The 26,762-nt window shown below is 34.7% G+C and overlaps 1 protein-coding gene across 1 annotated transcript in view; it reads left to right on the forward strand.

Moving 5' to 3' along the window:
• ADAM2 (ADAM metallopeptidase domain 2) overlaps positions 1–26,762 on the forward strand; it is a 99,622-nt gene that overhangs the window by 56,182 nt on the left and 16,678 nt on the right. The window contains exons 12-15 of the mRNA XM_036838930.1: positions 2,623–2,800; positions 7,120–7,218; positions 7,332–7,527; positions 13,902–14,007. Of these exons, the coding sequence (XP_036694825.1) occupies positions 2,623–2,800; positions 7,120–7,218; positions 7,332–7,527; positions 13,902–14,007 (579 nt within the window). The remainder of the gene's footprint in view (positions 1–2,622; positions 2,801–7,119; positions 7,219–7,331; positions 7,528–13,901; positions 14,008–26,762) is intronic.

The raw sequence follows: 26,762 nt of genomic DNA on the forward strand, positions 1-26,762 counted from the left end.
TATATGCTTTACGTGTATAGTTTATATGAAAATAAGTTTGGTGTATTTTGTTTATGAAAGTCTATGCTATTAAAATAATTATTAATGGTCAAATATAAACTGTGGCCAATGACCCCAGATCAAAATATGTATTGCAGTGCCCCTGCTGCATATCTCAATATTTCCTGTAATCTAATGTCACACTTGCTTTCTCATGTGACCTACCTCTACATTTATCACTGTTACTTGCATGATTTTATAATTTAATGCATGATTTGATAAGGCAAATATGGGCTTGTGTTCATTATACAAGAATGATTTATTAGAGGAGGCCTTTTGCAATAGTTATCATGCCTCAAAGCCTACTGAAGTTTTTGCTATTATCCTCAGTATTTAGAATATGCTATGAGATTTTACAGAATTAGAACCAAATAGTCAGGAGATTTACAGAAACCATCATCCAGTCAGTGACTGGACCCAGTCTCTTATACTTTTTATTTATTTTATTTTTTTTTAACTGTAACCCAACAGTACATTTTATTTAATTTTATTTAACAATACATTTAATTTCTTTTATATTATCTCTAATATTTTGCCTTTTTTTCACTTTCCAATTTCTCCCCAAAGCAACTTAATCAACAAAAAAACTTAACCTACAATCTTAATGAGTGTTGAAATTTTTTTCATTAATTTTTTAACATAACTTTGATTCTTGTGTAGATACGAAAAAAATAGAAATTCCACTTAATATAAATATAAATATAAAATATAAAATTATGGCCTGTATAAAATTGGTGGAATTATTAATACACATATAGAAACCATTCATCTGTGGAAATGCTTTTTTAAAAAGCTTCGTTTGACAAATTACAATCTTGCAAAAAATGCTTATTAATCATATCTTTAAATGCATTGCATCATTTGAATAGCATTGCATGATTCTAAAATTTTGGACAACACAGACATTTTATTCATCATTGAATGGCAAAAAAATGATGTGAAAATCTACTATTTAAAGGAAAATCTGAATAAACAGGGCATATTTGAAAAGGATTCATTGTTAGTCTTTAAACTGGTGGGAAACATCTTCTAGAATTATTCATCTTTAATGCCTTTTGACACTATCACATTCAGTGATTTTGCACAGGACCGAGTCCTAATAGGACATATGCCTTTCTGAGGCAGCTGTCCTCAATCTAACCTTAAAATTTGGCTTATTAAATGGCAGTACTTAAGGAGTTTAACATGTTATTTTGTTTCTGTAATCCATAGAAAATACATGGCCCACACTGATTTTTTTTACAAAAGACTTGTCATTTTTCTGAGGGCTCACAATCAGTAGCCCATGGTTTATTCAGTCTATGTATCCAGCAAGTCAGACATGCTACCTGATATGTTTCCAAATTTCAACTTTCTTTGACATTTTAATATTTTAATTAGGAACTTTGTTTCTTTAGATAAAGAAGTTGTCGTTATGAAACTGTGCTTTTTTGGCTCATTCGAAGGTAGCAATATATCTGAGCTTTGGAAACAATGACTAAGGAAAAAAATGTTTAATAAAATACATTGAGATAGAACAGAGTATAGCTTTTTTTTTTTAATTTTAAGTAAAATGAAAGTAAAAGAGAATGGTAGTTTTCAAATACATCCACTAATTGTTGCTACTTCTCCCTTCAAGACATAGAGTTTAATTTCCCTCCTATTGAGTATGGGTTGGATTTGGTGACTTGATTTCATCAAATAGACCATGATAGATTGATGGTGTGTGACTTTCAAGATTAGATAATTAAAGAGTTTGCAAATTTCTCTGTACTCTCTCTTTGATCAGGTGCCCAGGTTGAAGCTAGGTGCCATATCATGAGGACAGTTGAGTAACTTTATATAGAGGTCCATATGGCCAGAAACTGGGGCCTACTGCCAATAGAATAAAAGGGCAGATAAAAGCACAGCTGTAAACATTACTTCATATAACTTAAATTTATGGTTTCATTTAAGGCCAATGGTCTGCTCCTAGCTTTACAAAAGCTAAATGTAAGTATTATACAAGGAAGTCATGTATCAGAGGCTCTATTATCAAGGAAAAATGGGAGAATAGAGAATGAGAACATCCGGCAAATCTGTGCAAGGATTCAAGCTGCAAATAAATTATCTAATTGGATATAATTATGATTGATAATCTCTTCCTAATGACAACATTAATTTCATTATCAGAAAGTGTACCCCTCTATAAACAAGTTCACACAGTAAACATCTTGCATTGCCTATTTCTCAATAATATTAAAGTTCTATCAATTTTTCTCCTTTTGTTTTCTGGAGATAGAAATCATCTGAATTGTTGGCAATGTAAGAATAAATCTATTATTTATGGTTAATATAATTAAAGAGTATATTCAAACTGGATGCAACCACAAAAAACACCAAAATTGGTAGTTTGTCCAAAAATCTCTAATGTTTTTCATGGTCCTCATGCGAAAAACATTTTCCTGTAATAATCCACATGACTAGAATTTGAGTCTATTGCCTTAAAATTTAGTAATTTTATATTAGCTATATTTATCATTAGATTATAGACTTTTCTTCTGAGGTTAGTCAATTTACGGAAGCGACGGTTACATAAAAATCTGATGTTTGATGTATTTTTAGTCATTCCAGTGGTGTGAAGATCTTTAGTAACTGCAGCATGGAAGATTTTGCGCATTTTCTTAAGTCAAAGTCCCAGTGTCTTCAAAACCAGCCGCGTTTAGATCCAACATTCAAAGTGGCAGTTTGCGGTAACGGAGAAGTCGAAGAAGGAGAACAATGTGACTGTGGGAATCAGGAGGTTGGTACTAATTTGGCAGATTACACACCAGAATTACATCAAAAATTATTAGTTAATTTTTATACTGTCACACTGCCATTTTACCTAATTTATCAAACTTCCTTTTCAACAAAGACCTTAAGGATGTATATTGGGATTATATTAATGAGTACACTTAAATATTGGTATATGAATTCAGCAGTTTGTAGATTATTCATACTGGTCATTTTCAAGGTCTTAACCCTATAGCTCAGCGGTCCCCAACATTTTTGGCACCAGGGATGGTTTCGTGGAAGACAATTTTTCCACGGACGGGGGCGGGGGTTGGTTCAGGTGGTAATGCCAGTGATGGGGAGTGATGGGGAGTGGCAGATGAAGCTTTGCTCGCTCACCCACTTCTCACCTCTCGCTGTATGGCCCGGTTCCTAACAGGCCACGGACTGGTACCGGTCCCCTGCTATAGGTGAGCTGACCTAGGTTTATACTTCCCCTCTTGAGCATACACTTCCTTAGTATGTCTTCTTTTTTATAAAGTTTTATTTATTTTTTATTGAAGTATAGTTGATCTACAATGTTGTGTTAATTTCTGCTGTACAGCAAAGTGATTCAGTTATATATATATGTATGTATATATATACATATATGTTCTTTATTATATTCTTTTCCATTATAGTTTATCACAAGATATTGAATATAGTTCCCTGTGCTATACAATAGGACCTTGTTGTTTATCTGTTCTCTATGTAATAGCTTGCATCAACTAACCCCAAACTCCTAATTCATCCCTCCCCTCCCCCACCTTGGCAACCACAAGTCTGTTCTCTATTCTGTGAGTCTCTTTCAGTTTCATAGATAGGTTCATTTGTGCCATATTTTAGATTCCACATATAAGTGATATCATATGGTATCTGTCTTTCTCTTTCTGACTTAACTTCACTTGGTATGATAATCTCTAGGTCCATCCATGTTGCTGCAAATGGCATTATTTCATTCTTTTTTATGGCTGAGTAATATTCCATTATATATATGTACAACATCGTCTTTATCCATTCACCTGTTGATGGACATTTAGGTTGTTTCCATGTCTTGGCTACTGTGAATAGCGCTGCTATGAATATAGGGGCACATATATCTTTTTGAATTATAGTTTTGTCCAGATATGTGCTCAGGAGTGGGATTGCTGGTTCATATGGCAACTTTATTTTCAGTTTTTTGGGGAACCTCCTTGCTGTTTTCCATAGTGGATGCACCAGTTTACATTCCTACCAACAGTGTAGGAGGGTCTCCTTTCTCCACACCCTCTCCAGCATTTGTTATTTATAGACTTCTTAATGATGGCCGTTCAGACCAGTGTGAAGTGATACCTCATTGTAGTTTTGATTTGTATTTCTCTAAAAATTAACTATGTTGAGCATCTTTTCATGTGTCTATTGGCCATCTGTATGTCTTCTTTGGGGAAATGTCTGTTTAGATCTTCTGCCCATTTTTCCATTGGGTTTTTTGTTTTTTTGTTGTTGAGTTGTATGAGCAGTTTGTATATTTTGGAAATTAAGCCCTTGTCAGTTGCATCATTTGCAAATATTTTCTCTGAGTCTGTTGGTTGTCTTTTCATTTAGTTTATGGTTTCCTTTGCTGTACAAAAGCTTGAAAGTTTGATTAGGTCCCTTTTGTTTATTTTTGCTTTTATTTCTATGATTTATGTCAGAGAATATTTTGCCTATATTCTCTTCTAGGAGTTTTATGGTGTCATGTCTTATATTTAAGTCTTTAAGCCATTTTGAGTTTACTTTTGTGTATGGTGTGGGGGAATGGCCCAACTTCATTGATTTACATGTGGCTGTCCAGCTTTCCCAACACCACTTGCCAAAGAGACTTTCTTTTCTCCATTGTATATTCTTGACTCCTTTGTCAAAGATTAATTGACCATAGGTGTGTAGGTTTATTTCTGGGTTCTCTATTCTTTTCCATTGATCCCTGTGTCTGTTTTTGTGCCAATACCACACTGTAGCTTTGTAGTATTGTCTGAAGTCTAGGAGCGTTATGCCTCCTGCTTTGTTCTTTTTCCTCAGGATTGCTTTGGCAATTCGGAGTCTTTTATGGTTCTATATAAATTTTAGGATTATTTGTTCTAGTTCTGTGAAAAATGTCATGGGTAATTTGATAGAGAGTGCATTAAATCTGTAGATTGCTTTGGGCAGTATGGCCATTTTAACTATATTAATTCTTCCAAGAGCATGGGATATCCTTCCTTTTCTTTGAATCATCTTCAATGTCCTTTATTAATATTTTATAGTTCTTAGCATATAAGTCTTTCACCTCCTTGGTCAGGTTTATTCCTAAGTTTTTTTTTTTTTTGGATGCTATCTTAAAAGAGATTTTTTTTTTTTTTTTTACATTCCCTTTCTGATATTTCATTATTAGTGTAAAGAAATGCAACCGATTTCTGTATGTTAAATTTATATCCTGCTACCTAGCTGAATTCATTTATCAGTTCTAGTAGTTTTATGTGGAGTCTTTAGGGTTTCCAATATATAGTATCACAACCCACTCATATCAATGGACAGATCTTCTAGACAGAAAATCAATAAGGCAACAGAGATCCTAAATGGTACAATAGAACAGTAAGACTTAATTGATATTTTCAGGACATTACATCCAAAAAAACCCCAGAATACACATTCTTTTCAAGTGCACCTGGAACATTCTCTAAGATTGACCACATACTAGGGCACAAAAGAAGCCTCAACAAATTTAAGATCATAAAAATTATTTAAAGTATCTTTTCTGACCACAATGGCATGAAACTAGAAATCAACCACAGAAAAGGAAATGAGAAAAAAATGATTACATGGAGACTAAGCAACATGCTACTAAAAAACAATGGGTTAATGATGAAATCAAAGAGGAAGTTAAAAAATACCTTGAGACAAATGACAATGAAAACACAAACATACAAAATCTATGGGATGCAGCAAAAGCAGTTTTTAGAAGGAAGTTCAGAGCTATACAGGCCTTCCTCAAAAAACAAGAAAAATCTCAAATAAACAATGTAACCTACCACCTAAAGGAATTAGAAAAAGAAGAACAAACAAAACCTAAAGTCAGCAGAAGGAAGGAAATAATAAAGATCAGAGAGGAAATAAATAAAATAGAGATTTAAAAATAGAAAAAATCAATAAAATTAAGAGCTTGTTCTTTGAAAGACTGAACAAAATTGACAAACCTCTGGCCAGGCTCACCAAGAAGAAATGAAAAAGGAGAAATAACAACCAATAGCACAGAAATACAAAAAAAAAAACCGTAGGAGAGTTGAACTATGAACAATTATATGCAAATAAATTCAACAACCTAGAAGAAATGGACAACTTTCTAGAAACATACAGCCCACAAAAATTGAATCAAGAAGAAATAGATTATTTGAACAGACCAATCACTAGAAGTGAAATAGAATCTGTAATTTAAAAAACTCCCTACAAACAAAAGTCCAGGACCAGATGGCTTCACAGGCAAATTCTACCAACATACAAAGAAGAACTTATACTGATCCTTCTCAAACTCTTCCAAAAGATTGAAGAGGAGGGAACATTCCCAAAGTCATGCTATGAAGCCACCATCATCCTGATACCAAAATCAGAAAAAGACACTACCAAACAAGAAAATTACAGGCCAATATCTTTGATAAATATAAATGCAAAAATTCTCAACAAAATACTAGCAAACCAAATTCAACAACACATAAAAGAGAGCATACACCACGACCAAGTTGGATTCATCCCAGGTTCACAAGGATGGTTCAACATACACAAATCAATTAATGTGATATACCACATCAACAAAAGAAAAGACAAAAATCATATGATTATCTCAATAGATGCAGAAAACACATTTGATAAAATTCAATATCAATTCATGATAAAGACTCTTACCAAAGTGGGTATAGAGAGTCCTTATTAGTTATCTATAGGTCCTTATTTGTTATCTATTTTATAGATAGTAGTGTGCATGTGTCAATCCCAATCTTCCAGTTTATCCTTCCCCCCAACCCCTGCAAATAAACTTATGGTTATCGATGCCTTGGCTTTGCTGGACTCTGGGACTTCAGAAAATCCTACTACGAATATAGTCAAACCTACTGATATAAAGAGAACTGGGTTTAGCACACTAGGTGACCAATAAATGTTAAATAAATGAATGAATAAGTGGTTTTATTTTTTTCTGTTTGCCAACATTTAAGTTAAGCATCAGTCTGTATATTATATAATATGTTGTCCTCATTAAAATATCTATTTAATGTAAATAAAAGTTGGAACATACGTCAGAGCATTTGATTTGCCTTTCAGGCTTGTGCAGCTCTGCCAGACTCATGCTGTAACCAAGCCACATGCAGACTCAATGTTGGGTCAGCTTGTGCTACTGGACCGTGCTGTGATGCTTGTGCTGTAAGAGCCTTTTAAAAATTTTGTATTACCTACATTAGTAATGTTATCATTTTTTATAATATTTAAATGTTCACATTCTGCTTTACTCAATGTCATTTACTTCACCCCACCAGTTTATAGCAAAAGGACAAGTGTGTAGGGTTTCCACTGATGAATGTGATCTCTCTGAATATTGCAATGGTACATCTGCAGCATGTCAAGAAGACCTTTATGTTCAGGATGGGCATCCATGTGCAGAGAATCAATGGGTCTGTGTGAACGGAAGATGTATGAATGGGATAAAACAATGTTCGGAAATATTTGGTGAAGGTATTTATCATAATTTGATTTTCTGTATATGTATTTTTCTGGAAACTGACTAACATACATATCTTTATATATATTAGAAAAGACAAAGGATATTATGAAATGAAGCTATTAATATATCAAAAATATATTAACCTCTAGAGGTATAAAAATAGAAAAAGCTGGTATCACCAGGAAAAAAAAAAACTGAAACAAAACTCAATCATTCCAGTAAAAGGCAGCACTCAGAGAAATAAAGAATTGGTGTAAGTCAAGTATTTGTTTTATAATCTAAGATAAATAGAATAATAATAATATAATAATTAGAAACTAAAAACTAATAAAGGGGAGAAAAACAAAAGCAATTAATGTATTTGATTAACCCAAAAGAAGGCAAGAACAGAGTAAATAAAAGAACAAAGGATAGGAAAATAAATAGTAATATGTATTGATATTTACATATTTAGCAATTACATTAAATATAAAACCTGTGTTCAATATTCAATTTAGGGAAAGGATGTAGCAAGAAGTGACGATGCAACTACAAGAAAATGACTAAACAAATCAAGGTGTATTGCATTGATGATATTTTTAAAGGCTTTAGAGTACAATGAAACCAAAGACAAGTAATTTAAATCTCCACAGGAGAGAAACTTTGCCTATCTTAGGGAACAACTGAGAGCCATTTATGTTCCTAGGGACATATGCAGACTCTGAAAGTTGAAGATCAAGCTTGCCTTACCTAGAGATCTTCAAGAAAAAAGAAAGATAAAATAGAAAAGTTTTAGCAGTTGGAATTGAAGGGGAGGGGCTGTCAAAACCATAGGCCATTTTTCCATGAGGTATCCGCATCTTTGGAACTTAAAAGCTGCTCAGAAACTTGGTCAATTTAATAGATTAAAAAAAAATGTTAAAGGCATTACGAATTTTCTTGCAGTCACAAGATGATCAAAGACCAAATGGTACAGGAATTTTGCCTTAAAAAAAAATCTTAGTCTTCCTCCAGAACCTTTTGCTACATTTTGAAGTGCCTGTGTTGGTAGGCCAGGAAAATATGCTGAGACTAAATGGCATATATTTATCCCTGGCAAACTTTCAGTGAAGAGAAGATAAATGTTTGCAAGGCTCTCAGTTAGTAGGGTACAAGGGTCACACCCAAGATAACGAGGTGAATCCAGAATAAAACTGTACATCAGCCTTGGCCCATATAATTGCCTGATTGGACTTAGGTATCACTGCCTTGCCCAATCTGCCTAACTGTTCCAACCATCATATAGTTGGATCATGTCTTATAATACATTCTCTCAATCTCTTCTCTTTGACTGAAGTGTTTAATCTATTCATGTAAGTAAGGTAGTATTTCCATCTGCTATTTTGCTATGTGTTTTCAGTATATCTTATACTTTACCCTCTATTCCTCAGTAACCTCTTCATTTGTATTGAATAGATATTTTCTAGTGTAATAGTTTAATCTCTTTGTGGTTTCTTTTACTATATATATTTAGTTATTTCTGAGTGGTTTGCTTGGGTGTTACAATTACTATCTTAAGACATTCAATTAATATTGAATTCATATCAAAAGTAAACAAAAAGCATACATATACCTCTGTTTTCCCATCCCTTGTTCTATTTCTGTCAAACATCTTACATCTTTATATAAGCCTAATGAAAAAGTTTTATAATAATTGTTTTATGCAATTATCTTTTAAAGTCTATAGAAGAGAGTCCAAACAATAGATATGTTTATACTATCTATTATATTTTCTTTTACTTTATTTGATAGTTTACTATATTAGCATTGTGTTACTTCATGTAGATCCTGATTACCTCCTAGTGTCCTTTGATGTCAGCCTTAAGGATGCACTTTAGTAGGCCTTGCTGGAAAGCTTTGCTAAAGATGAGTTCTCTCTCACTGTGTTTATCTTGGAATGCTATCATTTCTCCCTTAATTTTTTGAGGACAGTTTAGCCAAATATAGAATTCTTAGGCTTTTCCTTTCAAAACCCTATAGATATCATCCTACTGTCACCTGGCCTCCTTGTCTTTAATGAAGAGTGGAATCAATTTGACCATGATCTGTGGATCCCTTTAAGATTATTCCATGTGGAGTTTTTAAAGAAATCTTCTTGTAAAAATATAGATATTTTTATATCTATTTTTATATCTATTTATTTTTATATATCTATATATATCTAAAATATATCTATATATTTTTATATCTATTTATAGATATAGATATAAATATACATTAAATTTGAAAAGCTTTCAGTCATTATTTCTTAAAATACTTCCCTGCCCTTTTCTGTTTTTTCCTCAGTCTTGGAATCCCTACGTGCCAGTATTTCATATGCTTGATGTTGTCCCACTGGTCCATGAAACTATTTTCATCATTTGATTTTCTTTCTTTCCTCATACTAGATAATCTCCATTGACCTATCTTCAGGTCAGTAAAACCTCCCAGATTAAATCTATTGATTTTAAAATTTCTGTAGCGAAGTTTTTCATTTTAGTTAATACAGTTTTCAACTTCAGAATTTATATTTGGTTCCCTTTTTTATTTAAAAGTCTATATTAGTATTTCCCGTTTAGTTTTTAAGAGATGGTTTCCCCTAGTAATTTGAACATATTTGTAACTTGAACATATTTGTAATAGCTAATTTAAGGCTTTGTCTACTGGATTCAAAATTGGGGATCTCTGAGGACATTTTCTGTTGACTTTTTTTTTTTCTGGGTATGTAGCGTAATTTCATCTTTTTTGCATATAGTGTAAATTAGAAATAAAACTAGAAATTTTAGACAATATATTTTAACGATTTTGATTCAGATTTCTCTAAGGTTTGTTGTTGTTGTTGTTTGTCATACTGCTTATTTGTTTAGTGACTTTCCTGGACTAATTTTTCAGGTTCTGTATTCCATGCTGTGTGCATCCATTGAGTTCTTTGATAGTTTTTTTTTTTTTCCTCCCAAGTTCTTGTTTTTATTTTTAAGCCAGGCTTCCTAGGGATAACTCCAAATTAGTACAATTTAGTGCCAAGCCAATAACCCATCAGATACCCTTCAATGCCTTGACTGTTTATTTTCTACCCTATGCCAAGGATAGCTTCAAGTTTCAAGCTTCAGGCAGTTTGCAAAACCGCCATAGCTTTCACTTCTTGCTTGTTCAGGACCTAAATATAATCCAGAGAAGAGTGACTGGGGACTTCTCTTCCTCAGGATTGTTCTTGGCATGTGTACATCTTTTTAGATCCATTTATGTGTTAAGCTTTTCAACATTCCTTATGATCATCTAGTTCTCCAAGATTTCCTTTTAAATTCCCAGCAGGCTCTTGTTTGCCTCAACTGCTGTAATGTTGCTGTCATATTGCTATTATTTCAGTAATTCCCTGAGTGTAAGGCTCTTTTTCCCACTGAGCTGAGCTCTAACTCAAACCAAATAATAAAATCACCCTGGGAACAGAGATTTTCTAGGTAAGTGAAAGTTTGGAAAATGTTCAGACTGTGCTCTGGTGCTTTTAACAAAGCTCAAAATAGGTCAGACCTCTTCATTAGCTGTAAGGCTGCTGGCTTTTGGCTACCATGCCACTGAGGAAAGGTGAAAATATCCCCAAATTAATACAGCACTGAGCCCTCTGTCTTAACAACTGTTTCAGCCAGGATTCCACCAGAGACACAGAATCTTCCCCCCACCCCACCCCGCACCCTGTTTATTTTATCTTTATATACCCAAATCAGATGCCATCCCCTCAGGCCAGAGCTTCAGGACAAGCAAAGAGGTCTCTCTCACAGCAAGACTAATGCTGCATTTTAGTCTGCTGTCTGTGCTGTGACCTGGGGCTGCGAGCTGGCTAAAAACTTCTAATTGTTAGCATTCCAGGGGACCCAGGAACGCAAACCCCCCTGGCCACTAGAGCCAGGTGATCTCGGGGTGTCCCTGGGAAGCACCACACATAAAAACCAGAGCACAAGATGCATGTAAAGGCTCCCCTCTGGGAAACACTGGCACTCCGGAGCGTGGCAGGGTGAGAACATGAAGTTAGCATTCACTCACCAAAGTCTCTGTGAAGGAGAGTTAGGGCAGGTCCTTAGACACGGGTTTCATTAGAAGCCTGCCCCTCAGGCCGCAGCTACTAAAATAAGCTGACAGGACTTCTACACGGAAAGACTGGGCTGACTGCTGACTCTTGTTGTGCCCTGGGTGTAGCCAGTTAAGAACTCTTTCTCCTATAGTTACAGTCTCGTAGGAGCCTTGAGCATAAACCACACATCCGAACCATTTCACGGTTCTCTATAGCCTTGTGGGTCTCGTGCACGTGAGTGCCTGTTGGCTATCAAAGCCGGATGTTTTAGGGGCTCATCTTTCTGGTGCAGGTCTTAAAAGTTGTGGTGCCTGATGTGAGATCCAAACACTTCACCCCTCAGGGAGGAGCTCCATGTTTTGAGTTCCCTCCCAACTGTGGGTTGCCACTGCCAGGGTGGGTTTACAGCAAGATTGTGTCTCAGCCTTGTCTACCTGCTTCAGTGTGGCTTTCCTCCTGTTTGCTCAGCGTGAAGTGGTCACTCCGCCAGTTTTTAGGTTTTCTTCACTGGAAATTGTTCCATATGTAGCTGTAGATTTGGTATATTTGTGGGAAGTTGTGAGTTGGGATCTTTCTACTTTGCCATCTTGAATTGGAACCTCTATTTCCATCAGCATTTTAAAGAGGTTACTCCGTTGTCACACGGCTTTCATATTTCTGAAGAAAAATCTGTCATATTGTGTCTCTTTTCTCTTTGAGCCATGAAGATTTGTTTTGGTCTTTGGTTTTTTAGCAGTCTTCAGATTATATGTTTGAATGTGTGTTTGTGTGGATGTGCGTGCATTAATTCTGCTTAGTGTTCCTGAGTGTCTTGGAACTGTGGTGTAAATACTGTATTATTATACAGATTTTTAACTTTCAATTTATGTTTATATTTAACTGTCTCTCCATAATTATTTCAATTTATTTATTTTTGATACATTGCCTTCTTGAAGATTTATATACTTTGTAATTAATTTTAGTATATATGTACCATGGTTCTCCTACTCAATTACATGTAGATATCTCTATTTTATATCTTTTCTTGAATATTTTACATAAAGACATATTCCTAGTTAAAATTTTTTTCACTGTCTTCATCTTCAATTTTGACTTACAGAAACTGTCTTCATTCTAAATGCTTCTCTCATATAGACACTGCATCTTATATAGATACATCCATCTTTTTCTTCTGTTAAGTATATGAAGTAAGAGACTAATCACTTTAATTAAATCAGAAACCGATAATTGTTAACGTTTAGTTAGAGTTTTGATTAGGTTCAGTCTATATCTAGTTCACTCTTGTTTCTAGGGCATAACTCTCCAGGGCTTTCAACTGAGAGATCGTATATTTACTGAGACTCCTTCCCTGGCAGATATGTAATCACAATGCAGAAACTGCAGAAAAATATGCTCTGCTTTCTGGAAGTCACCTCTTTATATTTTAATCTCCTTCGCTTCACATGTTTAGAAGCAGGAAAATGTCTTAAGAGGGGACTATACTATATGTTGAAGCCCCCTGAGTCTCTAATTTTATCACTATAGTCGTAAAAGATCCTCCAACTTTGGCCTTATTTATGTCCAATGGCCTGCTTCCCTAGCTAAGCCTATAATTTTGATTTCTCACACATAGGTAGGTTTCCAAATGACCTCTGGGATGAAAATCAACTGCTTATTTTCAGTTTACTCCTGCCTCTAAGACTTTCAGCTGAGATCCTGATGGGTCCACAGGGGCTCCTCTTATGTTGTGCTGTTTTTCTTCACAGTTAAATCTCCCTATCAAAAGTTTTTGGCTCAGTCCTCCCACTAGAGTAGAATTAATTGAGTCATCATAAATAAACTGCTCTTTAAGTGGACTGAATCTTATGAGAATTAAACACATAATGTGTGTGGATTGAATAGTAAATATGAAAATAAATGAGTTGTGACTCCAAGAATTTTTGGTCTGGGGAAATTAGGATAAAAAAATAAGATATTATTTTAATGATTTGTCTTGAAAACACATTTATATGAAAACACTATTGACCAATAAGTCAATTATTTGTTTAAAAAAAGTTTCTTATATACTTATATATTTCTAGACTTACTAAAAATTAGAAGATAAACTGCATACTGTAGTTAATCCTAAGGCATCTGTTTGGATAGTAGACAAGATGCTTTCAATATTTAAATATTTCATTGAAGTAGTTTTTTTGTGATTTTAAAACTAGGTTTTATTTTCAATTTTGTATTATGCTCTTGTTTTGTGCAATATTGTAAACAATCTCAGAATTTTAAGTGTACTCATTAATTATTTTAAATTAATGTAAGTTCAATATGACTAACCACAAAATTTTTTTTCAGGTTCAGGTTTTGGTACTCAAGAGTGTTTTGATCAACTTAATTCTAAGACTGATCCATCTGGGAACTGTGGCTCAACTGCTTCAGGGTACACACAGTGTAATCCTAAGTATGTTCTAGGAAATCTATCTGAGAAACTTTATTTATTGCTTTATATTTGAAAATACCATGAGATAATTTACTTTACATGTAAGCGAAATGTCACTTGATCATGAAGTAAGGCTATATTTAATCAAATTATAAATGTCTCAAGTACAGAATGTCTGTACTTATCTTTCTCACACATCCAAACTATCCCTTGTACCATCCCACAGAGCATTTAATTTACATATAGGTACATTAATTATCCATTTGTTAGAAGGACTGATCAGTTTTATTTTGCATGCTGTCACTTTAATTTTACAAAGGATGATCATTCTTCATAGTGATCTAATAAAAATGCATAAATTTTTACTATCCAGGAAGTAACGCAATGTGTTTAAGAACATATACTCTACAAGCAGACATCTTGGTTTCAAATACGGATCCCAATACTTACCTACTTGTGTGACTTTGGACATGTGCCTCACTTTTCTGATATGTAAAATATGCATATCAATTTCACTAACATCATTGGGCTTGTGCTAGTGTGGAATTTAGATACTCTATGAAAAGCACTTAGAATGGGACTGACACATATGAGGGTTAATTGTTAACTACTATGATTATTATGTATACTAGAACTAGAATGCTACTGTTACTGTAATATTTTACTTTGATACTATTTCAAACTAGGTTTGATAGCAAAAATAAAAATTCTGTAAAAAATTTCTTGCTTGCATGAATAGCAAAAAGACTTTCATATAGCCTTTACTCGGTGGTTTACATTTTGCCCATTTGCTTTATCCTTCTGTTTTTCTAACTCTCCTCTCCTTTCCTCCCTTCAAAATGATTTTCCTAAGCCATTTGAATGTAAATTGGTTACTATGTTTCATTATCCTTAAATAATCATTGTGTTTTCTTGAGAACAAAGGTTTTTTTTTTTAATGGCTCTATTGTAGCTGTCAACCACAGTTCTCAATAAAACTTCATTCATTATCTCAATAAAGTATTTACAGGTCTTTTGTCTTGTTCAGGAGCAAATCCAGAGTCACAAATTTGTTAAACTTTAATCTAGAACATTCTTTTTGTTTCCATTTCTTTTCCTGTTTTTTTTTAAAAAAAAATACTACAGGCCAATTATTTTGTAATATTTTCCTCAAATTGGGTTTGTTTGATATTTTTCATCATTAGATTCATGTCATAAATTTTGGCAAGCTTGCCACTGAAGTGGTGTTGTACCATCTAGTGCAATTTTTAAAAGGTACATGCCATTTTCTCTCAATGTTGGATATTTTAAGTCAAATTATTTGGTAAAGTTAATTTCCTTTAGGTCTCTATTGTAAAGTTACTCTTTCCCTTTGTGTTTAATGTGTGACCTGGGGGGAGTTAATATTGAGACCATGGACATATTCTGTTCTTCTTCGAACTTTCACCCACTAGTATTAAGGTTCATTGTTGATTTTCTAACTCCATTATTGCCTCCCCCTTTAAGCTAGAAATGTATTGTAGAAAGAAGTATTCTTTTTATTTATTTATTTATTTATTTATTTATGTTTGTGTATTTATTTATGTCAGTTCAGACTCAGCAATTGTTGACTCAATAGTATAGAATATATTACTATCATTTATTTTAACATTTACTTTTTCAAATTGTCTCAATTTTGGCTAGTGAGAGTTTCTTTTAGCTGGCCACAATGTTCTTTTCAAAAGTCTGTATGACACTTCAAAAACGTACACATTTTTCCAGCACAAAAAAAGATGTTCTGGCCCCTGTTATATTTTTCCTACCCTTGTTCTGGATTCAGCTGTTTCTCTAAGTAGCCCAGATTCCTTTTAGTAGAGAAGAGTATTTAGTAAACATCTGAGAACCAGGTGTGCTTATTTCTGCCGTTTTCCGTTACCTCTAAGTCTTCTCAGACAACAAAGCTAGAGCATACATGTATCACATTTATTTCTATATCCACGTATTATATCTCTGTTTTTAAAACGTGAACTTATAGTGATAATTTTATTTCCAATCAGACACCACAAATATATACAAAATACATCTTACATTCATAAGTTGCTTTTTCATATGCTCAAGCCCAGAAGCACAAAAGTTTGTTTCATAACTGCTAAAGCATATACTGACTAAAGGAAGCTTTCTAGCTGTTATGATTATATTTTCTTTTAAATCATTGATCTTTTTATATTAGCTGCTATAAAGTGCTTCTCTGCTCATTGCAATATCTGGGTCATTTGGATATTGATATCTAGTGCTTTATTTGCACCTATATCACATTTTAACTTTTTTGGCATGCATAGCAATTTTTTGACTTTATATTGGATACTATGAGTAATACATAATGGAAACTTTGCATACATTTATGATTTTCTGTATAAGTACTTACAAACGTTATATTAGTTTCAGATGTAGAACATAGTGATCCAATATTTTTTATAGATTACCCACCATACAAAGTTATTATAAAATACTGACTATATTCCCTATGCTGTATGTTACATCCCTTTGGCTTATTTATTTTGCCATTGGTAGTTTGTACCTCTTAATCCCTTTCACCCATTTTGTGCTTTCCATACCCCTCTCCCCTCTGGTAACCGCTAGTTTGTTCTCTGTATCTGTGAGTCTGTTTCTGTTTTGTTATATTTGTTTGTTTGTTTTATTTTTAGGTTCCACATATAAGTAAAAACATACAATATTTGTTTTTCTCTGTCTGATTTATTTCACAAAGCATGAAGCAATATACTATCCAGGTCCATCCATGTTCTTGCAAATGGCAACATTTCACTTTTTTTTGTGGCTGAGTAATACTCTATTACATATATAATATACAACTAATATAAATATATTTCACATCTTTATCCATTCATCCAATGCTGTGTTCTTAGGTTGCTTCCATATTTTAGCTATTTTAAATAATACTGCTATGAACATTGGGGTACATATATCTCTTTGAAGTAGTGTTTTCATTTTCTTCAGATAAATATCTAGGAGTGGAATTGTTGGATTTTATGGTAGTTTTACTTTAATTTTTTTTTTTTAGGAAAGTCCATACTGTTTTCCATTTGGCTGTACCAATTTACATTCATACCGACAATTTACTACAGTTTCTCCACATCTGACCAACGCTTGATTTTTTTTTTTTTTGGTGTCTTTAATAATAGCCATTCTGACAGGTGTGAGATGATATCTCATTGCGGTTTTGATTTGCATTTCCCTCATGATTAGTGATGTTTAATGTCTTTTCGTGTACCTGTTGGCCATCTGTATGCCTTTGGGAAAATGTCTATTCAGGTCCTATGCCTATATTTTAATTGATTTTGGGGGGCTGTTTTTTATTGAGTTGTATAAGTTCTTTATATATTTTGGATATTAACCCCTTTACAAATATCTTCTTCTCATTCAGTAGGTTGCCTTTTTGTTTTGATGATGGTTTCCTTTCCTGTGCAGAATCTTTTTAGTTCAATAGGGTCTCATTTGTTTATTTTTGTTTTTGTTGCCTTTGCCTGAGGAGACAGATCAAAAAAGTATATTGCTAAGATCAATGTCAAAGAACACACTGCCTATGTTTTCTTTTAGCAGTTTTATGGTTTTAGGTCTTACATTTAAGTCTTTAATCCATTTTGAGTTTATTTTTTAATATGACGTGAGAAAATGTTCTAGTTTTATTCTTTTACATGTAGCTGTTTAGTTTTCCCAGTACCACTTAATGAAGACACTGTTTTGTCTCCTTTGTCATAGATTAATAAACTATATGTGTGTGGTTTTATTTGGGGGCTCTGTATTCTGTTCCATTGATCTATGTGTCTTTTTATGTCAGTAGTATACTGTTTTGATTGCTATAGCAATAATTTGAAGTCAGTTGCCTCCAGTTTTGATTTTTCTCAAGATTGCATTGGTTATTCAGGGCCTTTTGTGGTTCTATACTAATTTCAGGATTTTTTAAAACATTTCTTTGAAAAATGCCATGGCTGCTTTGATAGGGATTGCCTTGAATCTGTGGATTGCTTTGGGTAGTATGGACATTTTACCTATATTAATACTTCTAACATATGAGCATGAAAAATCTTTCCATTCATTTTTGTCTTCTTCAATTAGTTAATGTCATAGTTTTCAGAATACATTTTTTTCACTTCCTTAGTTAAACTTATTCATAGGTAGTTTATTCTTTTTAATTTGGTTGTAAATGGGAATGTTTTCTTGATTTCTCTTTCTGATTGTTCATTATTAGTTTATAGAAATGCAGCAAATTTCTGTTTTAATTTTGTATCCTGCAACTTTACTGAATTCATTTATTTGTTCTAATAGATTTTTGGTGGAGTCTTTAGGGTTTTCTATATTGTACTATCATGTCATCTGCAAATAGTGACAGTTTTACTTCTTTCCTTCCAATTTGAATGCATTTTATTTCTTTTTCTTGTCTGAGGACTGTGGCTAGGACTTCCAATACCATGTTAAATAGAAGTGGCAAGAGTGGGCATCCTTGTCTTGTTCCTCATGTTAGAGGAAAAGTTTTCAGCATTTCACCATTGAGTATAATGTTAGCTGTGGGTTTGTCATAAATGGCTTTTATTATGTTGAGGTATGTGCCCTCTATACCAACTTTGATGAGAGTTTTTATCATGAATGCATATTCAGTTTTGTCAAATCCTTCTACATATATTGAGATGATCATATGATTTTTTTTAAGTTTTTTTTGATGTGGACCATTTTTAAATTCTTTATTGAATTTGTTACAGTATTGCTTTTGTTTTATGTTTTTTTGGCCACGAGGCATGTGGGATCTTAGCTCCCCGACCAGGGATCAAACCTGCACCCCCTGCATCGGAAGGCAAAGTCTTAACCACTGGGATGCCAGGGAAGTCCCAATCATATGATTTTTATTTGTTGTTTTGTGAATGTAGTATATCACATTGATTGATTTGCAAATATTGAATTATCCTATCATCCCCGGAATAAATCCCACTTGATCATGATATATGAGACTTTTAATGTATTGTTGAATTTGGTTTGCTAATATTTTGTTGAGGACTTACGCATCTGTGTTCATAGGTGATAGTGTTCTCTTTTTGTAGTGTCTGTCTTGTTTTGGTGATTCTGGGCTTGTAGATCAAGTTTGGAAGTATTCCTTCCTCTTACCTTTTTTTGCATAGTTTGAGAAGGATAGGCATTAACTCCTCTTTAAATGTTTTGTAGAATTCACCTTGTAAGGTTGGGTTAATGGTGATGAATACTTTCAGTTTTTGCTTACCTGCGAAACTTCTTATCTCACCTTCAATTATGAATGATAATCTTGTCAGGTATAATATCCTTGGGTGCAGGGTTTTTTCTTTCAGCACTTTGAATACACTATGTCACTGCCTTCTTCTGGCCTGCAAAATTTCTGCTGAAAAATCAGTTGATTGCCTATAGGGTTCCCTTGTATGTGACTCTTTGTTTTCCTCTTGCTGCCTTTAAAATTCTCTCTTTATCTTTAACTTTTGCCATTTTATCGATAATTATAATATGTCTTGGTGTGGATCTCTTTGGATTCATCTTCTTTGGGACACTCGTCTTCCTGGACCTGGATATCTGTTTCCTTCTTCAGGTTAGGGAAGTTTTCAACCATTATTTCTTCAAACACTTTTCCTGCTCCCTTCTCACTCTTTCTCCTTTGGGAACCCTATAATTCAAATGTTAGTATGCTTGATCTTGTCCCAGAGATCCCTTAAACTATTCTCATTTATTTATTTGTTTTTTGCTTTTTGCTTTTCTGTATGGGTGATTTCTACTATTCTTTCTTCCATGTCACTTATGCATTATTCTGTATCACCTAATCTGCTGTTGATTACTTCTAGTATAGTTTTCATTTCAGTTATTGTATTCTTCAGCTCTGACTGGTTGTTTTTTATGTTTTCTAAGTCTTTGTTGAAGTTCTCATTGTGTTCCTCTATTTCATCCTGAGTTTGGTGAGCATTTTTATGACCATTGCTTTGAACTCTTTGTCAGGTAAATTACTTATCTCCATTTCATAGGGTTTATTTCTGGGTTTTTATTTTTCCTTTCATTTGGAAGTTATTTCTCTGTCTTCTCATTTTGTTTGACTTTCTCTGTTTGTCTCTGTTAAATTAGGCAAAACCCTTGCCTATCCCAGTCTTGAAAGTGTGTCCCGTGTGGGAGCATCCCTATGCAGAATGCATATACCCAGTGGCTTTGGTGGGAGAGCTAGGTATGAAACAAGTGCAGGCTAGGCTTTTTCCAGGGTGTGCTGGGACAACTGCCTTGGTGGAGGTGGGCTGGAGCCAGGGGGAGGCTAGAGGTAGAGCCCAGCATGAGCCAGGGCTTCTCCCAAGGAGCACTGAAGGCCACCACCTTGGTGGGTGAGAAGGCTGGTGCCAGAGAGGCTGGAGCTGGAACCCAGTGCAAGCTGTGGTTCCTCCCCAGGCACACCAGTGGTTGCCATCTTGGCAGGGGGTGGAACTGGAATTGGAGGGGCTGGAGTCAAAGGCTGGTGTGAGGCTTCCATGAAGCATGATGACAGCCACCACCTCGGAGGGGGCAGGTTGGAACCAGAGGGGCTGGAGCCAGCATCAGATGCAAGCTAGAGAGCACACTAGGCTAGTCTTAGCAAGCCAACTAGAGCATCAGTACTTTTCAATCTGTTGCCTCTGCACTGGGACTGGGATCGAACAAGTCTGTGCATGTGCCTTTTAAGAGTGAAGTATTGGTTTCCTACAGCTCTGTGGTTCTCCTGATCATAAGTCCCAGTGGTTTTCAAAACCAGTCAAGGGGGCTCATCTCTTCAATGACAGACCCCACGGATGGAGAACCTAATGTGAGGCTCAACCTCTCATTCCTTAGAAAGGATCCCTGATCTTGTGATATCACCCTCCTTTTCTGGGTCAACTACCAGGTGTGTGTGTCCTGACTACATCATTTCTATTCCCCTCCTACCCATCTTCATAGGATATCTCTATATATCTATATAGATAGATGATAGATAGATAGATAGATAGGTAATTGATAGATGATAGATAATTGATAGATAGATAGATAGATGATAGATAAGATAGATAGATATAGTTATAGATATCTCTCCTTGGTTGTAAAAGAGCCATCGGCTAGTCTTCAGGTTATTCTCAGAGAGAGTCGTTCTATATGTAGTTGTGGTTGTGGTGTGTTCCTGGGAGGTGAGCCCAGGGTCTTCCTGTTCAACTTTCTTGATCCTGACTCCCTCAGATGCTTTTTTGGACTTCCTGGAGTCTTCACCACACATGCTTAGTTCAGTGGTAATCTAGGATTTAGGGTGAAGTTTATATGCACATTTTAGTGCTCAAACTCTTAATTTTCAGTCACCTAATTGACATTATTCCCATCTTCTAATTCTGTCCTCTGATTTTTCAAGCTAAAAAAATTGAATGTGCTATTATAAATTGAAAAAAAATCCCCACAATCCAAAATATCTCATGATGCAGTTCCCATTCTTAAGGCTCAATTATCATACAATTCTTCCCGTTCTGGTTACATTTCGGTGCTGGGTGTGTGTGTGTGTGTGTGTGTGTGTGTGTGTGTGTGTGTGTGTGTTGTTGACCTTAAAAAATAATAATTAGTTATTTTACCAGCAAAATAAGTTAATTTGAGAATAGCAGAGAATTGAAATTTTGGACTAGCAAACTACAGTGAACCTTAGACAAGTCCAGAGAACAGAGAATAGGGATTTGTATTCATAGAGAATGGGAGGAAATTAGAGATGGCTGTCGTGGCTCTTTATCAGCTGCAAGTGATGTGCCCATCACACCTTTTGCTGTTGCTGAGTCAGAAAGAAATTTGTTTTCCGGCTGGGGTATGTAAACTGTAGTGAGTGATACGTGCACGAAAGCTCCCCAGTTTCACTTTATATGAGGTTTCCTTTGTTCACTCTCACATTTCCCCATTTTGATCAAGATCTTTCCTTGAAAGCAGTGCTGATCAAGAGTCAGGTTTTTGTATTTAGTCGTTTTGTCAACTAATTTTATTCCTTGGTGCCAGGAAGGACATTTCCTGGTCGCCATGTCCCGTGTCAGAGGGAAAGTGCACAGATTGGAAACCGTTGAGGCTACGTTTGAGTAACAATGAAAGGTAGAAGGGGAGAACTCTCAAGCATTCTCCATCTGAGGTCTATATCTTATCAAGGTCATAAGTGCTGGAGATTATTTTGAAGTGCTGAGCTAGCATCATTCTATTAGGCATGTTGTTTATACAAAAGTTTGACAGTAAACAGGTATAGAGCATAAAAATGATTATACAGAATAAGATGAGGAGCAGACATTTTGCATAGAACCATTCCAGCCTAAAGAGAAGAGGTTTTTTTCAGGAATGCGAAAAGAAAGTTCTATTTGGATTGGCCAAAAAGTTGATTAGGATTTTTTCTGTACCATCTTACTAAAGCATGGTTATTCTTAACAGAAGTAATTAGGGTTTGCAATATTGCAGTGTTTTCCAATTGCCAGCTGTGGATTGGAAGAAGCAAGAGCCAAGTGCATTGAGTGCCCTGTGATTATCTCCAAGTGTGAGGGTTTATTGGTTCCAAAGGGGCTAGACCTGGGGTTTCCCCTAGTAGGGATAATCTTTTCTAGGGGGAATTTTAGCCACAGAAGTAGCAGTAACCTGTCTACAAGGGAAGGAGTCAGTCCAGTGAGAAAACATACAGACCATTACCAAGACGTTTATATCCATAAGATGGAGGAAGCTGAATGAAATCTATTTGCTAATCCTCAAATGGTACAACACATTGAGCAATTTAAAGTGTCCAGGGGAAATGCAGACAGGTTTTCCTGAATCGTATTTCAGATAGGCGGGGCAAAGTACGCACTCTTTGTGTTAATGTTTCCACAAGTATTGGTTCATAAAGTGGACCAATGATTCAATGCATGTCCAGTAGTCAGTAATGGAAAGTTTAGAGCCTCAGGAAGTACTGGATTATTATTTGGCTCAAACCAAAGTTTTCTCTCTTTATCGGGCTAACAGTTATTAGATTTCCAATATTATTTTTCTTTTTCTGAGGTGAATTTTTGGGCATCTTTAACAACTTTTTCTAGGTTATCATTTTGGGGAACATCCCTTTGGACCACAACAGGGATTTAATCGTTGGCTCTTTTGAGAGCAGCATTTTTTGTGGAAATGTCAGCAAGGTGATTTCCTTTAACCTCCAGGAAATCAAGTTTGGAATGCCCAGGGACTTTTATAATGAACAAAGCAGCTGGAAAGAATATGGCATCTAATAATTCCTGCACATAGAGCCATTTTAAATTTTGTCCCCATTTATTGGAAGTGAGAAAGCCTTGCTGTTTTCATAGCATTTCAAAGTCATGAGTTACTCCAAAGGCATACTTAGTGTCAATACAGATATTTGTTTGCAGTTTTACCCTTGGCTGAAATGCAGGCCCAAGCAAGAGCATGCAATTCAGCCTGTTGGGCTGAGGTCGCTAAGGGCAAAAGTGCTGCCTTAATGATTTCAAAAGGAGATCCAATAGCATACCCAGCATAATACTTACCATTTTCAGCTTTCAAATAAAAAGCAATGGTAAACCATGAAATATCAGTGTTATCCAAAGGAATTTCCTGTAAGTTATCACAGAGAGTAAGGAAGTAATCTGTCAGATTCAAACAATCATGAGTATTGTATGTAGAGGAGGGGAAAAGTGTGGCAGGATTAAGATTATTACAGTGAGAAAAAGTTATATGAGAAAAAGATATATATGGTTAGCAAGATGATTTTATAGGAGGTGAGATGACTGGCCAGAAGATGTTGAGCATGCTGAGAATTCAGGACTTCTAATATAAGGTACAAAGATGGTAAAGAGAATCCCATGACTATCTCTTGGTGGCCTTGACTAAAAGGACACTGGCAGTAAAGAGGCAAAAGATTTATCCTCATGTTACAGGGTCTAGCTGTTGGCTCTAATACCCTATGGGTCAATGGTTTTCCCAGTGTTTTGGTGTCAGTATCCCAAAGACATTTCCTTCCTTTCAAAGTAAAAACAGGAGAAAGAAAAATTGATAATTGGGGTGTCCAAGGGCAGGGAGATTTATCAAGCTTTCTTTTAGGACTTTAAAGGCTAAGTCTCCCTGATCATACCAAATAATAGGGTCAGGTTTGTTATTTTTAGTAAAACATATAGAGGTTGGGCCATAAGAGAGAAGTTTGGAATCCTAATTTCAACATTAGCTAGGTAGCATAAGAAAACCTCATAACTGGCACTTAGTTTGGGATATTGGGAAGTTCAGGATGCCATGAAGCTCCTATTTGGATCTAAATGTAGCCCTTGTTCTGAGATCAGGTGCCCTAAATATCAAATCTGAGTTTGAGCAAACTCAATTTTTCCTTGGAGACTCTGTGTCCCTTTAAAGCAAAAAGTTTTAACAGGTGGATACTGTCTTCTTGTAAAGAGGCCTGAGAAAGCAAGTAGAGAAGAAAGTCATCTACATATTGTAATAAAGTAGAGCCTCCAGATAACTGTATATCATCTAAATCTGCTTTTAATGTTTGGGAATAGGAGGGACTTTTGGTAAAACCCTGGGGCATTACTGTCCAGGTGTATTGCCTTCCTTCCCAAGTAAAGGCCAAAAGATATTGGCTGGCCTTATCCACAGAGATGCTAAGGAAGACACTATATAACTCAATCACAGTGACAATTTTACTAAAATAGGGATGGAAGCTAACAAAGTATGGGAAATGGAGACAACAGGATGACAGGAATAATAATGTTTATGGCTCAGAGTTCCTGCACAAATCTTTATCCATGGTCATTGTGTTTCCTCACAGACAAAATCTAGGAGTATTGCAGAGACTAGTGCAGGTGATAATTGGACCCTGAGCCTTATAATCTTCTCTTTCTAACTAAAATATATGTAGTTCTAGGTTCTCTGCTACAACATATTATCCATGTGTCTTGCAAAAATAAAACTACCATTTTTAATGCTAGTTACTTGTATGTGAAGCGAAATTAGCAGTACTTTTCCTTCCTACCTCATATGACTTTTTAAAGAATTTAACTTTCACGTTAAACATTTGAAAACACTATTTCTTTTTTTCTTGAATTTTATCTTTTTTATACAGCAGGTTCTTATCGGTTATCTATTTTATACATATTAGTGTATATATGTCAATCCCAATCTCCCGATTCATCTCACCACCACCACCACCCCCCAAAACACTATTTCTTTACGCTTATAAAGTTTTGTTTAAAGTACAAGTATAAACATAGCATACTAATAATAGAGTGTATATAAACTCCTGTTGAGGCTTTTGTCTTCATTTTGCTTGATTTTATTTGATTTTTTAATTTACATAGACTATAATAATTGATTATACTTTAGGTACACAACTTGATTAATATTTCCATCATGCAGAAATGTTCCCTCCAATCTCTGCCCCATACAACCTGTGTTCTTATCTCAATGATAATAGACAAATGTATCCTGTTCAAAAACTTCATATAAATGGAATCCTACAATATGCTTTTTGTGTGTGTCACACTTAACATGCCCAGGATAATTTTTTGTGATTAAAATGAGCCGCTCTTATAATAGTATTTCATTTTTTATTACTGAATAATTCTGAATATCACTAAAATTATATATTTATACAATTAACACATTTATTGATGATCAGTTATGTGGTGCATTGTTTTTTGGTTTTGGCTATTATGAATAAAGCTGCTCTAACCTTCAAGGTCAGGTCTTTATAGTAAATATATTTCCACTTATGTTGGAAAGATAGATACATAGGAATATAATTGCTGAGTCATATGATAAGTTCATATTAACATTTAAAAAATCTACCAAACTGGTTTCCAAAGTGACTGTGCAATTTTACATGCACACTAGCAGAGTCTAAAAATTCTATTTTCTCCATAATTTGCTACTACTTGGTAATGTCAGTCTTTTTTATTTTAGCCATTCTATTTGTAACATATTTTTGTTTCAATTTGCATTTGTCTAATTGATAATTATTTAGAGCATTTTCCAAGCCTTTTTGTTAATGTGTGTATCTTCCTGTATGATGAATCTGTTCATTTATTTTCCATTTTGTTTGGAATGGTTTAGCCTTCCCACAATTGAATTTTACTTGTGTATATTTTTATTCTGAACTAATTGTAGATTCATGGGAAGTTTCATAAATATCCCAGAGAACCCCTGTATACTCCAGTTGTTTTCCCCAAATGGTAACACCTCAAATGACTTATATATCTTACCTATAGTAAAATATCAAAACCAGGAAATTGGCACTGGTAAATTCACAGACCTCATGGATTCATTTGTGGGGTGTGTGTGTGTGTGTGTGTGTGTGTGTGTGTGTGTGTTGAATTGCCATCTTGACAATATTGAGTTGGCAACTGATAAATATAGAATGTCTTGATTTATTTCAGTCTTCTCTAATTTTTCTCAGCAAGGTTTTAGTTTTCAGTGTTCAAGTGTTGCGTTTATTTTGTTAAGTATATTCCTAAACATTTTAGTTTTGAAACTATTGTGAACAGAGTTGTTCTCTAAATTTCATTTTCTCATTGTTCATTGCTGGTATCTAATAATAATAATAACAATACAAATCATATCTTATATTGATCTTTTATATTGTGTGAGCTTCATAATCTCTCTCTCTCTCTCTCTCTTTGTTTGTGAGTTTCATAGTATTTCCATGTCCAGGATCATGTAATCTGCAAATGAAGTCTGAAGTATTTATTCTTTTCTAATTGGTATAATTTGTTTTTCTTGCCTGATTACACTGTATACATATCTATTTAAAATGTTGAAATATAAGTGGA

The sequence above is a fragment of the Balaenoptera musculus genome, chromosome 21 (assembly GCF_009873245.2).
Source record: "Balaenoptera musculus isolate JJ_BM4_2016_0621 chromosome 21, mBalMus1.pri.v3, whole genome shotgun sequence".
Taxonomy (NCBI): domain Eukaryota; kingdom Metazoa; phylum Chordata; class Mammalia; order Artiodactyla; family Balaenopteridae; genus Balaenoptera; species Balaenoptera musculus.